The 16,464-nt window shown below is 39.4% G+C and overlaps 2 protein-coding genes across 4 annotated transcripts in view; both read right to left on the bottom strand.

Moving 5' to 3' along the window:
• Positions 1 to 4,748: 4,748 nt before the first annotated feature.
• Positions 4,749 to 15,659, bottom strand: pax8 (paired box 8). 3 transcript variants are annotated; one of them, XM_070552773.1, is made up of 11 exons: positions 15,528 to 15,659; positions 11,411 to 11,576; positions 11,107 to 11,304; positions 10,948 to 11,024; positions 10,728 to 10,853; positions 9,161 to 9,336; positions 8,943 to 9,063; positions 8,535 to 8,774; positions 8,268 to 8,369; positions 7,030 to 7,119; positions 4,749 to 5,491 (listed from the first exon to the last, which is right to left on the bottom strand). In XM_070552773.1, the coding sequence occupies exons 1-11, from the start codon at positions 15,547 to 15,549 to the stop codon at positions 5,421 to 5,423; spliced, it is 1,389 nt and encodes a 462-aa protein (XP_070408874.1). In that variant the 5' UTR covers positions 15,550 to 15,659; the 3' UTR covers positions 4,749 to 5,420. The 3 variants fall into 3 exon arrangements, with proteins under 3 accessions (XP_070408874.1, XP_070408875.1, XP_070408876.1); XM_070552774.1 differs by having other exon boundaries at positions 11,411 to 11,552; XM_070552775.1 differs by lacking the exon at positions 8,535 to 8,774.
• The window catches only part of LOC139070480 (ADP-ribosylation factor-like protein 3), a 30,418-nt gene continuing 29,506 nt past the window's right edge, over positions 15,553 to 16,464 (bottom strand). Inside the window, exon 8 of the mRNA XM_070552780.1 lies at positions 15,553 to 15,683. Coding sequence (XP_070408881.1) covers positions 15,617 to 15,683 — 67 coding nt within the window. The 3' untranslated portion in view covers positions 15,553 to 15,616. The remainder of the gene's footprint in view (positions 15,684 to 16,464) is intronic.

The following is a 16,464-nucleotide window of genomic DNA, read 5'->3' as shown; positions in this document are numbered from 1 at the left end:
GAATGAATGCAAGGTGCCGAGGTTGACTTCCCCATCTCCAGAAGGACACTTGTCCACTGTTCCATGGACTGAACTGGGATGTCCCCATGGCCAAGTATCCAGGGCGCATGGTCAATCGGGATACAGTGACAGGATGCTCACCCTGTCACACTTTGTTCTATTTCAGAATTTCAGCTTTAAACACAAGATGTAACGTGAATGCCTTTATTTGTTCGTCAGTGTGCACCAAAAAACCAAAAACAAACAAACAAACAAAAAAACCTGAATCCCTTTGATTAAAAATCAAGATGAGAGGAGCCTTTTGAATGCTGCTCCCCATCCAGAGTGGATCATTTCCTCCCAGCACTTCCTCCTCATCAAACTCAAGCTGATCACTTTCACCAATTTAGTACGAAGCCATAAAAATAGATGACATTCCCATCAGCTTGTGTTGTACTTTGTGTTTGCTGATAAACTCTAACACTTTAATTTCAGATTGTGATCACATCGCTATTAGCTTTCAGCGCAGATAAAAACTAAAAGAAAATCACTCCGTGACCAAAAAGATCACGATCGATTAAAAATTCATCAAATTAACCAAAAACTGGATGAAATCTTTTAAGGGGGGGGGGGGGGGGGGTTGGCTTTTGGAATGTTAGCAGATGATTTAAAATGAGATAAAGACAAAATAAACAGACATGTTTCATCCAAAACTGCCCATAAGCACAATCTGTGAGCCTGAAGCCGACACGCTCCCAGAACCCACCCTGCTTCTCATTAGGACCCAAAAATCCTGTCAGACTTCATAATGCTTATTTGCTGGGTTGAGTCACTTGGCCTGGATCTCGGGGCTGAGAGTTAAGTGCAGAACTTTCTAGATGACTGGCACAGGACAACCCAGAGTCATCGTCCTGCTGATTACCACACACTCCTCTGTTTGCCTTTGTGGCAGCAGCCTCTCCAGCGGGCCCCTTCTAGCTGCTTTTTTGGTTTGTCCCCATAATGACTGTGGGATAAGAGTCTCACACACACACACACACACACACACACACACACACACACACACACACACACACACACACACACACACACACACACACACACACACACACACACACACACACACACACACACACACACACACACACACACACTCAGCATACATTCTGTCTCTCCATCTCACACACAGACGCAGTGTTAATGTTGCTCTGTGTTAAATGTAGTCGGTCCCAGTCGCCCCGTCCTGCCAGCTTTGTCTGCCCTCAGCTGTTCCGGCCCGTTGCCCGTATTGTGCTGTCGGGCTCATTACCAGAAGCACTGTGGCTCGAAACCTCCTCACTAATAGGCCCGGAGAGAGCCAGACAAGTTGTTTCTGCTGCGACTGGTGCGTAGCAGGGCGGTGTTTTCTTTTTAACTCCTTCAGAAGCTGCGGTGTTGATGCTTGTAGAGCATGTTCTAATGCAGAGGAATCTAAAAATATCAGGTTGAATTAAAACACGGTGCTCATCGTGTGTGTGTGTGTGTGTGTGTGTGTGAGACAGGTCCAAATAATGAGTAGAAGTTAAGCTAATGTGTGAAAATGTACAAAATTGAGTCTGCAGAACCAGTAGGAGGTTACAGAAAGACCGTGTGGTGGTTATATTCATCTTCATGGTGACAACCAGAGACAAAAGTTCATTCTGATTTAAGAGCTCTTTAGTTTAGTGTGTCTTTGCAGACGTGGTGAAACAATAAAACACGCAGAATTTTGTAAAATGAACCTTTTGCAGAGGTTTTGGTTAAAGAATAATTAAGTATATTTTCATGCAACAATCTAAAAACTTAAATGAATAAAATGAATAATGAAGGAAAATGATTAAAACAAAACTAGGAATGTGTGACTTTTCAGCATGCTGTTAAATGGTTAAGGCCAAAGAATAAAAACTATTAATTAGTCAAAATTAGCACATTTCAGCTTACATTCAGATTTTTTGTTCATGAGTATAAAAACATGTCAGATTCTTAAAGGGGGCATATCATAGAAAATCCACTTTTTGGAGCTTTTTACCATGTGGTATTGTTATTTCCTCATGGACCCCCCCCCCCCCCAAACCTGTCTGCATTCATGCATTTTCCTGTTTCAGCTGCAGATTTTGTTTTACTTTGAAATTTCTGTAAAGCCTTAATGGAAGCTAGTCTCGTCATCAGGCCCTTCTCTTCTCCTAGAAGCTAGTCTAGGACATGTGGCTTAGGCGACTTGTCATCCAGACTTGGTAGTCCAGTGGTTAGAGTGCCAGACTGAACACACCACTGGACATAGCCAACACAGCAACTGACTCACCTAAGACGCTGTTGTAGACACATTTTGTCTGAGTGGGTGTGGGCAGACTTTTACTGAAACAACCCGCTTTATTTCTGGGTATGAATTCAGGCTGACAGAAATAACTCGTATTTAAGATAAATTACATCTCATTAGTGCTAATGGTAATATTTTCTCTTAATACTGTGCCTACCTTTGTTCTCAAAGGTTTAAAAATCCTTGAACCTGATGGACCCAGTGCCGGGAACTTTTCAGAAACTTAAATTTCCCAGATTACGGCAATTCTCCTCCTGTGATTGGTTTACGAAAGCCAACCAAAACAATAAATAAATAAAACTCACCAGCAAGTGATTCTATTGGCTCAGAGGTTCCCTTCAGGGGTGGAACTACCAAAAAAGTCAAATTTTCTCTGCATAACAGGGCTTCAGCCAATGCCCGAGACACACTGTGACGCCTGGATTCAAAAACTTTCAAAAAACTTTATTTGTCACTGAGTGACTTTACCATGTTAACAACGATAGCTAGAAGGTTAGACAAGCCATCCAAATACATTTGGCATAGAAGTATCTGTATAAACTTCTGTAAAATTGCTTTATCAAACTCAAACTTTGTACAGATGCAGGACTATTAATTTACTGAAGTTTAAAGCTACTGCTGCACTTATCCAAAGAGTTATTCAGCCAGAAATAAAAACTTTAAATCAAAAAAGAAAAAAAAATCTTCTTTTTTTTACAATGTTCATTTACACTTAATCAGTGACACATATACTTAAAATGAAATCTCAACAAATCCAATGAGGTTTTACTTCAAAAAGCAATCATAGCCCTTGTGGTTACAGAAAAATACTCGTTAAAGTGTGGGCATGTTGAGCAGACTTCTCAAAAAAAGGCCCAGGGTTCAACAAATTAGCCTGAAATGAAACCTTTAATGAATCTCTATTGAAGTAATAAAATCATATTGAATAAACATATTTACCAAAAGATTCCCAAACGTCTCAGCTCATGTCCCACTGAATGACAACGGCAGAGACAGACTGAAGTTCAGCTCTGTGAAAAACCACAGCAGCTTTCACTTGTGTTGAAGGAAAGGATGGATGGTCACAAGCCACCAAACAAAGCCGAGCTGCATAAAGTCATAAACATGACTGGACAAAAAACCCAGGTCAGTTATTCCACCAGGTAAGGACTGTCAGAAATTGGCATTTTTTTCTTTAAAAATACACTTCAGTACGTTTTCTTTGCGTTGTTTACATGAATACACATAAAACATTAATGCTCAATGCTGCAATTTCTACTTTTTGATTAAATTAAAAAAGATTTTTAATCATTTCATCCTGCTTTAATCACATTTTAACAGTATCTCAACATGAAGTAAACACTGTTTTGTTCTCTCATGTCTCCTTGTATTGTTGGAAAAAAATGCATCTTTTTTATTAAAACAAAAAAACAATTCAGAATATTTTTATCTGGAATTTAAGAGAAATGTTAGCAGCTTAGAAAAGAAAATAAGGTAACACTTTATAAAAGGGTCCCTTTATTAACAATACTGTTGACTATTAAGTGTCCATAAGGTTAGGACAAGGGGCCGGGGGGTGTCTGCTTAGCAATGCATTAATATTTTATTATCGTAATACAAGTAGCATTAATAAAGGGACCTTTATTGTGAAGTGTTACCGAAAACAAAAATGTAACTTACAGAAACAACTGATTATAACTATTAAAATGACAAAAACCTTTGATGCATAAATGTATGTTGGTTTTTTTCCAGAGCTCAGAAGATTTCATCCCTTTGTTACATTTTTATTTTGTTGTTTCATGACAAATACAGAAGAAATATTATGCTGCACCTTCTGCACTGAAACTGCTCACCCTTTAACTTTGTCTTTTTTTCTGATTCTTAAACCTGATCTTTAACCCTAACGCTACCTAGAAATGCACCATTAGCCTAAATTACTGTAAATTAATGTTGTTTTCAACATGATTTCAAAACCCAAAGTGAGGTCTTGACCCAGACTAAACCCTCACACAGCCAGTGCATCCAGTTAGTGTTAAAAAACACCCAATAGGACTTTTATTTTGAAGTGACGACTAAATATAAAGCTCTGGAGCTGAAATTCATGAAGCGCGAGATCAGCAGCTTCTGCGTCGTCCTCGCACGGTGGGTCCCACACGCACGGCGGCACCAGGTGGGCCGCAGTGCCGTTGAACCGTGGCCTCGTTAACGTGCCGCCGTAATGAGTCTGCTATAAGAGGGACGAAACGACTGCAAATAAAAGTACATGATGCAGAAAATAAAAAAGGAGAAATTAGACAGCTGCGTGTGTTTTCAGGATCGTTGAGCTTGTCCTTTTATAAATGCAGAGAGCTTCAGGAATAAAAGCAGAAATGCAAGGTCATGTCTAATAATAATAATAATAATAATAATAATAATAATAATAGTAATAATAATAATAATAAAGTGAAACCAGAGATCATTTTGTCATGCTTTTAATTAAAATATTTCTTTAGAAATTCCATATTTACATCTGCAATAATATTAATAACAGTGTAAGAAAAAATAGTTCCTGTTTTTACCAAACATCAGAACATCAGCATGACATCAAACTAAATGCATCTGAAGCCAAAACACATCATGGATCTCAAGCCTTGTAGTTTAATCGCCTCCTCCACAAGGAATTCATCAATTACACTATGTACACACCGCTGGACAGATGTTTGAACCGTGGGGGAAATACTTGCGATTCAGTGTGAAATCTGGGTTTCTAGTCAAATATATCATCTAATTCGACAGAAGAAAAGAAAAGTGTAAACAAAACAGGCACAGGTCAGTAAAAAGAAGTTGCATATTCCCCAAAATCGACTCAACCAGATAACCCTAACTCTGAGCCAGGAAAATATAAAACGTCTTTGGCCAAAACAGCTTTAAAAAGACTGAAACTAATGCTTTGCACCATGTGAGGGAGTGTGTAAACGTGCATCAGCCATCCTGCAGAAGTGACAAATAAATAATAGAGAAGTTCATGTCGGCTTTTGACTTTCAAGCCTCGGTTTGAGATCACATGCTGACGGTGAGGTTTCCATCTGGGTGATTTTAAGCAAGTGTCCTCCAGGTGAGTGTCCTCCAGGTGAGGGTTCAGCTGGAACTAGAGGTGGTCGTAGGCAGCTGTGGAGGGGGGGCCTGTGCGGGAGGCAGAGCTGTAGTAGTAGGGAGAACCTGCAGGGGCGGAGGGAGGTTCAGATGAACTTGTTTTGTTTAACTCTCAGAATCATGCTTTTATTTCCTGAACTCAGACGCCATTGTTTTTGTCTCTGAATGAATTGTTTAATTTTTTTTTATTTTCCTCCTCTCAAACAACGAGCAGAAGTATGAACTTATATATTCCCTCAATATTACATATTAAATGTTTTATTAACAATATTCAGTGTCCTTAGTGGAAACAGCAGAAAAATAAACCACCAACATTTAGTTATTTTAATAGCACCCGATTCTTGTAAACTGATTTATTTTGCCAAAGTTAATTTATTTATTTAATTCTCAATTATTTGTTGCCTTGAATATAATTTTTTCTGTTTTTAAATGATCAAATCTAAATATTTTATAGTTTTCCTTAAGAATTAAATTTGGATGATTCCTATAACATTACCACTCTTATACATTAACCCAAACAAGATGTTTCTGGTTTGTCCTCAGCAGTTCGTAAACAGCATGAAAATAGCTAAGTCCAAGTTTAAAGTCAGTTTGTTTCCATCAAACCAAACTTTTAAAATTATTCACTAATTTTGTGATGATTTAGAAAAGCTGCTCAACCAGACTGAGAAAGAAAGAACCGTGGTCATGCCTTCTTCAGACTACATAAATTTTACCTGTTTAAATGGTCACATTTGATCACTTGTGTGCAGTTTGGGCTTCAGTTTGAATCCTAAACACCAACTTTAATATTTAACATTTGAAAATTTTAATACAGTTGGAAATAAGTAAAAGTTTTAAGAAAAGCAAACTCACACACACACACACACACACACACACACACACACACACACACACACACACACACGCACGCACATATATATAATGAAAAGAAAAACAGAAAAATACATTTTTTAAATTTCCTCTAACTTTAAAGGGTTATCATCTCTGATACTCTGTGCCATGTATATCATACACACATTTGTGAGCCTGAGACTGATCCCTGAGGTACACCGCATGAATGAACGGCAGTGTTGTATTTAAAACAGATGTTTATCTCAAACTAGGTATAAGAACTATCTAAGTAAAAATAAATGTAGAGTACATGGACAAAGATAAATGTGGACGCACGACTAAAGATTTAAAATAAAACTTCATGTTGTCATTAATATTTAATACTCAAAGTCCCACATTTGCTTTTCTCTGCCTGTTTCAGTTGTTATTTTTTCCAATCACCCCTTTTGTCATACCAAATGCAAACGTACTTTAACAGGATGTGAGTAAAGGTTAAACTATAAATAAACCAAGGTTGTGCTAAACTAAACTAGGGCTTCTTAATAGGCAGAAAAGTTTCCACAGGAGACAAATGCAGCTCAAACATGTGACTGAGGTATTTTCTGTTGTTCTTCCTGGGAATTGTTTATTTAAAAGTCAAGCCACACCTAATTATTTCTTTAACAAGGTCAGCAGTGAAACCTTGTCATTGTTCTGATAAAAAAAGGTTTTTACATTAATCCACAGTTTGTTAATGTAACTAAAAGACAAAAACTGAGGAAAATATTCACCCAGTATGCTTGAGTTAGTGAACCTCCAGGCTTCGCTGTAGGAGGTGTAGGGGGAATGGGTGTAGGACTGACCCGAGTAGTCTGCACCTGCTGCAAACAACCAAAACCAGGAGTTAGAACATCCACATTTTGAATAAAACTCATGAAGACATTTTTTATTAAATGGCAAAGCTTTGCAGAGTTGGGCTGTTGGTCTGCGTGCCAGCGTCTGCTCAGCCTTAGCTCATAATTCACCAGCAGTTAGTGCAGCATGTAAACCATTAATCTGCAGTGCAGGTGGATGGCTGAGGGTAAAATCCCTCGGCCCAGTGGTGCGTGCCCTCAGTCAGCCTCTGCTTGCTCTTCCTCCAGCCACGTCCGTGCCCCCTCCTCTTCCTTCTTTGTTTGTCTCACACTTCCTGCTTTAACCTCACTAACACTCTTCTTTCTTTCTCTCCCCCCTTCTCTCTTTTTTAAGCATTCCAATATCTAATTGGTAATTATGTTGGTTGGAATGAAGCCCCGAGCTCCCCGCCTCCTCCTCTTTTCCTCTCCCCCTCTCCTCCTTCACTCAGTAATTGTGTATCAGCGCTTCCTCACAGCAGGCCCACTAGAAAAATAATAAATCAGACCCTCTCATTTCGCGCTTCGGAGGACAGACTTCAAAAAAGAAGGAACACACACACACACACACACACAATTTCTGATCACATGCATGCACCTTGACACACACATAAGAGTGCAATGTTTTTATGTAGACACACACACACACACACACACACACACATGCACGCACACACACACACACACACACACACACACACACACACACACACACACACACACACACACACACACACACACACACACACACACACCAAAGACCTCCTACTCTTCGTTCAGACTTTACATCCCTTCCCGCCCACCCTTGCATCTTCCTCCTGGGCCCCCTGGTTCCCATGGCAATGTGTGGTCAGAGGTGTCTGGGCTGGGGGTGTGGGCAGCAGGGCGGAACCCCCAGCCTGTTCTCTGTACCCCCCGGGCCCGTGTGCACCCGCGCGCACGCCCACACACAGTTCAGCACCCTGGCAGGCCTACTGATTAACTCAGCCTGTCTCTCTGTTAATCTACAAACCTCCACCCAGGCTTTTCTCCTTCTTCTGCCTTCTTCACCTCCCCTCTTCTATGTTTTCTGTCTGACTTATACTTCCTCAGCTAGGTTTTATTTTATATTTGTTCCTTCTAGTCATACATCTTACCTGCTACCATGCCTGTGATGGCAGAGGAGGAGTACCCTGTCTGGGCTGGGGATGGGATGTGGGGCGGGTAGCCCGGCAGGGTGGAGCTCACCATGTCACGGCCTGAGTACACACGCAAAACACACATCTGGATTTAGGTTCATTTAAGGCAACCTGACACAGAAACCCTAACCCTAACGATATAAAACTGAATAAAAAAAATACACAGGATTTTCTGTGCTTTCATGTTTAAATGTGGAACATAGATGGGATGGGTGGCTGCATTACCTGAGATGATAGCCTGGCTGCTGAACTGGCCATACACTGGTGCATGATGGGAGAATGAGTTGAAGGCATTGGGGAAGTGATGGTTACTGTTGCTGCTGTTGCAGCTGCTGCTGACAGAAACGGGTTTCTGCAGCTCCACTATGGCCAGGTTAGAGGCCGCCATGTTGGGCGAGGGGCTCGTGTTGGTGACCTCTGGGGATATTTCCTGTTTCAGGCAGAGCGGCAGGGTCTGTAAGGGCTCTGACCATGGGTGGGTGAAAAATGGAAAAAACAAATCGGGAAATGAATACGGAAAAAATAAATAAATAAAAAGTAAAAGAAAAATATAATGAGTGAAGGTGAAATTCAGCTTTTTTCCCCCAAGGTTGATTAGGGGAAAAAGACACTGAACAACATGAAGAGCCTCACCGGTGACCACGGCATAGCCCTGGTGTGCCGACAGGTTCCGTCCGATGACGGAGCCAGATGTTGAGAGGCTGTTCTTGGCCTCCTCTAGGCTCCCGTTGATTAGGGACAGTGGGTACAAAGTCTGGAGAGGACAAATAATGATTAGCTTTGAGTCTGCAATGTGACACGCAGAGAAAATGTTAAGTATTTTTTCAATAAACACGAGAGTTTACAGCTACCTGTTCCGTCTTGCTGCTTGAGGCAGAACTGAATGAGTCTGATGGATAGTGGTGGCGATCGAACCCACAGTCCAGATGTTGCGACGCTGCGGAAAAGTGGTCCAGCCTCATCTGCTTTCTCGGTACGCCGCTGCTGGCCTGGGAGTCCACACTGTGCCGACAGCTCTCCTGATCACCTGGGAAACACACCAAGGAGGATGGACAAGGAGAAATGTGAAATGACTAACTTTTTCGTGTCTTCTGAATTCAGCTGTCGTTTTTCTTCGTTCACAGGTGAAACAAATAGTCAAACATTATAAGTGACAGAGCTCTGATTTCGTCATTATTATTAATATCAATCCTGTATCACTAAGTTTAACTTTTGGGTGGCCTCTATTAAACATTCCTAAACCATCACAGGTTGGACTCATAGTTAAAAACATCCTCAGAAACATTAACCTGACCTGTGGCGTTCCTCAGGGATTTGTTTCAGGCCCAGGTACTTTTTTAAAGCTCTCATTCACTTTTTTTCCCAATAAACTTGCTGTGGTCTTTAGTATGAATTAATGACTTTGAGTCTTCAGGGAAGAAAATGCTCTCGTGATCCTATTTCAGGGGTAGAAGGTTGTTGGCAGAGTGGGGGCGGAAAACAACAAGATTACACATCTTACTCATTAATATTCATGATATGCAAAAATCTCACCTCTGATTGGCTAACAACATTGTGAGTCTTGGGTAAAAAATGTTATGTTGATGTTTTATCTCCACAAATAGCACAAGCCTAAACATGTGCTGCCATGTTGAGTGGTTGCTAATGCTAACAGTTAGCTTCTACTAGCTGAGGCATGCTCTGCTCTCTCCTGGCCACAAAAAAAAACAGCCTTCTGCGGTCGAAAGCCAAGGTGGGTGAGTCCATGAATGCTGAGAGACTAGCTTTGTATGACCCAATCGTTTTCCTGCAGCTAATGCAGTTAGTTAATGCTAATGCAAGTATGTGCAACGCAGAGCAACCGATCGTATTCAAGAAGTGTTACAGAAGTTTACATACATTTTATATTTTATTAGGGATGAATAAATCAAATCCCAGTAAAGTAAAACGTCGGATAACCTTGGACTTTCTGACAAAGCAATGGTTCACAAATGAGAAAAGAAAAACTGACTTATATAATGTACTAATAATTAAAATAATATTATTATAAAATACATGTTAATATTTCTAATTTTGGAGGAATTTTGTACAGACCATATTTTCATCTAAATTTTACATTTATGGAAGATAAATTTTACCTCACTTTCCATTTTAAACTAAATGTTTTAGCAAGGGTGTTTTTGAGAGGATTCCAAAAAAACGTACCGTTGTGAGGCAGTAAAAAGCCTTTCTGTTCCACGAGTGACACACACATCCAAAACAGAATTTACAAACATTTCTCCACATGACAGTTTATAGAAGTATGGAAGACTTATATTAAAACTATTAATCTTCACAAGGACATGTAGGGATTAAGTCTGTCTCCATTTCTGAAGTGACTGGTGAAACAGCAACATTAGCTTTAATGCAGCCAGGTTAAAGGTTAGATCCAGATCTTACTGTCATCATGGCTCCTCTTGCCCTCGGTGTTTGGCTGGGGGATGCCCAACAAGCCGTTGATGGTGTAGGTGGAGCCCAGCGAGTCTGAATGTGGAGACTCAGGAGGGGTGACGGCTGAGCTGGGTACTGAGGAACAGAAACAACACATCTGAGAACTCTTGTGTTCTGTAAAGAGAAGCCTAACTTAACCTCCACTGTGTTTGTAACGATAGAGACGTACTTAATGTTTGCCCTGGGCTCAGGCCTTTTCCATCCAGGGGAAGGTTAAACGGCTGCTGGACTTTAGTTCGAATTATTCTGAAACAAAAACACAAATTTAAGAGACTTTTTCCATATTTACGTGTCGGGAACGCTTTTTGTTTGAGGGTTAGTTTTCCACCTGTTAATGGAGCTCACGCTAGGCACTGTGTCACTGTCACACACGCCCTCCGCCAGCAGCCGGTCTCTGATTTCCCACGCAAACATGGTGGGATTCTGCCTCTTGTAATCTGCAATCTTCTCCACCACTTTTGGGGTGGCCACCTTGGGCTTGGAGCCACCGATCACTCCCGGTTTGATGCTGCCTGTCTCGTAGTAGCTGCAGGGGGACAGGTCATTGAGTAAAAAACAGAATGTTTCAGTCAGCACCAAAGTACACATGTCAGCGAACACCAAGCCGCTGAGTGACAGGATATTGGGCTCACCGTCCCAGGATCTTGCTGACGCAGCCGTGGCTGACCCGGAGTTGCCGGGAGATGTCGCAGGGCCGGACCCCCTGGTGGGCCATGTCCACGATGCGCTGCCGGATCACCTCCGGAAGAGGACGGCCATTAACAAACATTCCGCCTAGTTGGTTAAGACCCCCATGACCTGGGGGAGGAGGGGGGATGAACACTCATAAATGTCGAGGAACATTAGACACCTCGCACCTGTGAGGCAGTCGCACGCCTACAGGAGGCTTTAGATGCATCAAAAACGTGCTTGTAGCCAGGAATGTACTATAAACAGGTCTGGTAAGTATTCACTGTCTGTTCACATGTACAGGTAAATGCAAACACACACACACACACACACACACACACACACACACACACACACACACACACACACACACACACACACACACACACATACACACACACACACACCATTAAAAAACACTTTTACAGCAAGCTACAACAGTTCCTGACACTTTCTTTGTTTCAATAACTTTTCTGTGCAAATTTTAGTTTAAATAGAAAATAAACGTATTGCTTATTGATCATTTAGCAAACAATTAGATGTGTTTCTATAATACACATCAAAACATGATGAAATTACTACTACTACTACTACCACTACTACAACTACTGCTACAAATGATAATATTAATAAAAACTTTGATTGTAATACTTTACCACATGACGACTTATTACTTTTATAATTCTTATGCAATAAATTAAAACTCATTGCTCTTAATGAGTTGCTTTTCTTCTCAGTGAGAACGTCAAAAGGTGGAAGGAAGGAACTGTGTTTTTCAGAAACAATAAAACTGAGAAGAAAATCTAAAGAAAACATCCTGCAAATGTTAAACTACAGTCTACAAAGCTGCTCTGTTACTGTAATTAATACAACCAGCTAATCAGCTCATTATGAATAAATACCTGCTGGCTTATTCTCACTCTCCTCTCCCGTCTAAGTGCTTCATTTGGGCAGGAACAAAGGCTAGTGATGCATTTCACAGGAACAAAAATGTTGTTTTAGAGTTGTTCAAGTAAATGACTGAAGTTTATCATTAATATTTAGATTTTTTGCTTATCTTTCACATTTTCCTTACTTTTTATTAACAAAGTAAAGCTATTAGTTATTTGGTAAACATTTACTGATGTAGACCAGCTGTTTTATGTCAACTCTGAGGAAGAAAAGCAGTGAAAGTGTTTCTTTTTGCATTTTTCATTCATTTGAGGCATCATGTACGGTTATAATAATGTAAAATAGAGACATTGTGTAATTAAAGATAATAAAACGTGTCCTGTGGAGACTAAATGGCTCAAATTTAAAAGCTGAAACAAATTTTTTATGCAGAAATCATGAAGATGAGTCACTGTGTGATAAAAACAACTAAAAGCTGTCAGAATATTTATTTGCACCAATTTATGACTTTTTAACTGACTCTTGCACTAATCTGACAGAGCTTGTGCCTGCACAACTGTGACAAGTGTTCCTGTTGGTGAGAGCAGCAGCAGACATGAAGGGAGCCACAACAGCCTCCTCTCTGTATCTGCTCACAAACCCAGAACACCAACCAACGCTTTTAATTTAACCCATTCACTCAAATCTCATCTCTCTCTGGGTTTGTGCTGCCTTTTCTTTTTTTCTCTTTCTTTTTCCTCCCAGCTTTCATTTCCACATCAAACGGCAGCCAGACTGAGGAGGGCAGCCCGCGTAAATTAACGCCACCAACGGAGTGTGGAGAAAAATCTCCCCGCCAAGCTTCATCAACCTGCAGGATATTAAAGCGGAGCAGAGCTGGAGGGTGGAGGTGGTACGCGCACGCACCAGGTGCACAGAAAAACACCGATAGATAGATAGATGATAGATAGATAGATAGATAGATAGATAGATAGATAGATAGATAGATAGATAGATAGATAGATAGATAGATAGATAGATAGATAGATAGATGATAGATAGATAGATAGATAGATAGATAGATAGATAGATAGATAGATAGATAGATAGATAGATAGATAGATAGATAGATAGATAGATAGATAGATAGATAGATAGATAGATAGATAGATAGATAGATAGATAGATAGATAGATAGATAGATAGATAGATAGATAGATAGATAGATAGATAGATAGATAGATAGATAGATAGATGGATGGATGGATAGATAGATGATAGATAGATAGATAGATAGATAGATAGATAGATAGATAGATAGATAGATAGATAGATAGATAGATAGATAGATAGATAGATAGATAGATAGATAGATAGATAGATAGATAGATAGATAGATAGATAGATAGATAGATAGATAGATAGATAGATAGATAGATAGATAGATAGATAGATAGATAGATAGATAGATAGATAGATAGATAGATAGATAGATAGATAGATAGATAGATAGATAGATAGATAGATAGATAGATAGATAGATAGATAGATGGATGGATGGATAGATAGATGATAGATAGATAGATGATAGATAGATAGATAGATAGATAGATAGATAGATAGATAGATAGATAGATAGATAGATAGATAGATAGATAGATAGATAGATAGATAGATAGATAGATAGATAGATGATAGATAGATAGATAGATAGATAGATAGATAGATAGATAGATAGATAGATAGATAGATAGATAGATAGATAGATAGATAGATAGATAGATAGATAGATAGATAGATAGATAGATAGATAGATAGATAGATAGATAGATAGATAGATAGATAGATAGATAGATAGATAGATAGATAGATAGATAGATAGATAGATAGATAGATAGATAGATAGATAGATAGATAGATAGATAGATAGATAGATAGATAGATAGATAGATAGATAGATAGATAGATAGATAGATAGATAGATAGATAGATAGATAGATAGATAGATAGATAGATAGATAGAAAAACACTAAATTAATATTGCCTGAACATTAATAATAAATAAATAAATAAATAAATAAATAAATAAATACTTTATTGACCTATGTAATTAACCCTTATTGTCCCAATAAAGAAAAATATGCACAAAATAAAATATTTTGGTGCAGAAATAAAAGTGTTAAGGACTTTTTGGGTACAAATTTGTTTAGAAATAGTTTATTAAAATTTTCTGTGCATGAAGTTAGTCTTGTTGTTTTGTTGCAACAAGTTAACATTCAGTCTTTAAATGTCTTTATATGGTGTGCGCATGATCGATCAGCACTACGAACTGCTAGAAATCAATAGACTGTCAAATATAAACAAAAACAAACGAAAAATATATTTAACTTGCATCATTAAAGCCACGAGTCAAATCAAAGCCACGTTACGCAGGAAACTAGAGGATCACTAGTCTTGACAGTCCTAATTTGCAAAAACAAATGATTTAAGTAAGATTAAAATATCCTCCAGACCGAATCTGTCCTCTCTGTTCCTGAGGTCACAGTTGATCTGTGGCCCTCCTGTAGAGTGTGTGTGCAAACCTGGTGTGTGTATAAACCTTCTGTTAATTTTGGCTATAAATAAAATCATATCAGTCGTAACGATGGAGATGATGGTTAAAAAGTTTTAAACAGACCAAATTTCTTTAATTAGATTAGTCTTCTTTGTGTTAGGTATATATACGTAGCTCAGGAGGTAAAGCGGGTTGTCCAGTAATCAGAAGGTTGCAGGTTCTAACCAGAGAATGCTGCTGTTGTGTCCTTGGGCAAGACACCTAACCCACCTTGCCTGCTGGTGGTAGTCAGAGGGACCGGTGGTGCCAGTGTTGGGCAGGCCTCGCCGCTATCAGTGCGCCCCAGGACAGCTATGGCTACGTCGTAGCTCATTCCCACCAGCATGAGAATGTGTGTGTGACTGATTGTGATGTGAAGCGCCTTGGGGGTTGTAGAACCCTGAGAAGGCGCTCTACAAATAGGCCATTTCTTATGCAGACAAACATTTTTACTGTTCCTGTTCTTCAAACAGCCCAAAATGCACCCTGCTCTTGTCATGTTAGTGATGAAAAGTTGCAGGGGAGCACTTTTTTCTTCAGACGTTTTTTATTTTCACGTCGTTTCCGTGCCTCAAACCCACCCAGCTTCCCGGATCAGGCTCATGCTGGGTATTTACCTCTCCCAGTGTTCCCGGACATATCCCTGAGTTTGTTGTCCTTGTTCCACCAGCTGAACGTGGTGTTCTCCTCCTCTCCTGTCCCGCTATCAAACAGCTTCAACAGGACGTCTGTCCTCGCCTGGCATGAGTGTGTCCCCTGCTGCACCGCTGGACCTGCAGGACGACAGGACACGTTATCTCACACAGAAAAGACACACAGCTGGTTTATGTCTCCCTGTCAGTCTGTGTGTTAACGACACAAACTACAGACAGCAAAAGGGTTTTAAATAAGCACGGCTCTGTCGTTAATCACACCATAATGATCGTATCTGAGCTGAATTCTGAACTTACTTTGTGTCCTTCATTCTTCATAAAAGTAAAAAGTGATCTTTTAGGGAAGAAATTCACAATTAATGTTCACTAAATAGTTTGTGAGTTAAAATCTGGCCAAATAATCGCATAAAAGTGAAGAAAAAGTAATCATTTAAGCTTCAGATCAGGGTGATTCTGCAGTAGGACGAGTTAAAGATAAGGAGTGGGCTTGGTGGTGAAATAGAAATTGCTTATCATCAAATATGCAGAAAAACATGTTGAAAGTGTGAGGTGATACATTTGTTGCCCTGGAGGATCTGGTTGTTTCGCTTCTTTTGCAGGATGACTTTAAACTCTGAGAAGTTCAGGATTTAGGTCAAATTAGGATAAAGAAATGCCAAAAAAAAAACTTCATTCAGAGCACAAAATACATTAAAGCTTTAATGATTCATCAAGAACAAAATAATAATAAAAATTTAAAATTTTCTCATTATGAAAGATTATTTTGTTTTTATCTGAACTGTCTATTGCTGAGGTTATTATCAGACTCATGAATTTATTAAATGGGATGAGATTTTGTTGTTCAAACATATTTTGTCCTCCAAAATGTATATAAAAAACAAACTTCAATGAAAATATTTTC

This window comes from Nothobranchius furzeri, chromosome 6 (assembly GCF_043380555.1).
Source record: "Nothobranchius furzeri strain GRZ-AD chromosome 6, NfurGRZ-RIMD1, whole genome shotgun sequence".
In the NCBI taxonomy this organism is placed as follows: domain Eukaryota; kingdom Metazoa; phylum Chordata; class Actinopteri; order Cyprinodontiformes; family Nothobranchiidae; genus Nothobranchius; species Nothobranchius furzeri.
Note: the sequence above shows the minus strand (reverse complement) of the source record. Positions and strands in the feature narration are given on the sequence as shown.

Bases quoted from the DNA above. Each gene is read 5' to 3' on its own strand.
- pax8 (XM_070552773.1), bottom strand. From the start codon at position 15,549: ATGTCCGGGAACACTGGGAGAG. The intron at 9,064-9,160 runs GTAGCTGTAAAC...TGTCCTCTCCAG, and splicing joins CAAGCAGCAAGACGGAACAG to ACTTTGTACCCACTGTCCCT. The intron at 7,120-8,267 runs GTAAGATGTATG...GGTTGTTTGCAG, and splicing joins CATCACAGGCATGGTAGCAG to CAGGTGCAGACTACTCGGGT.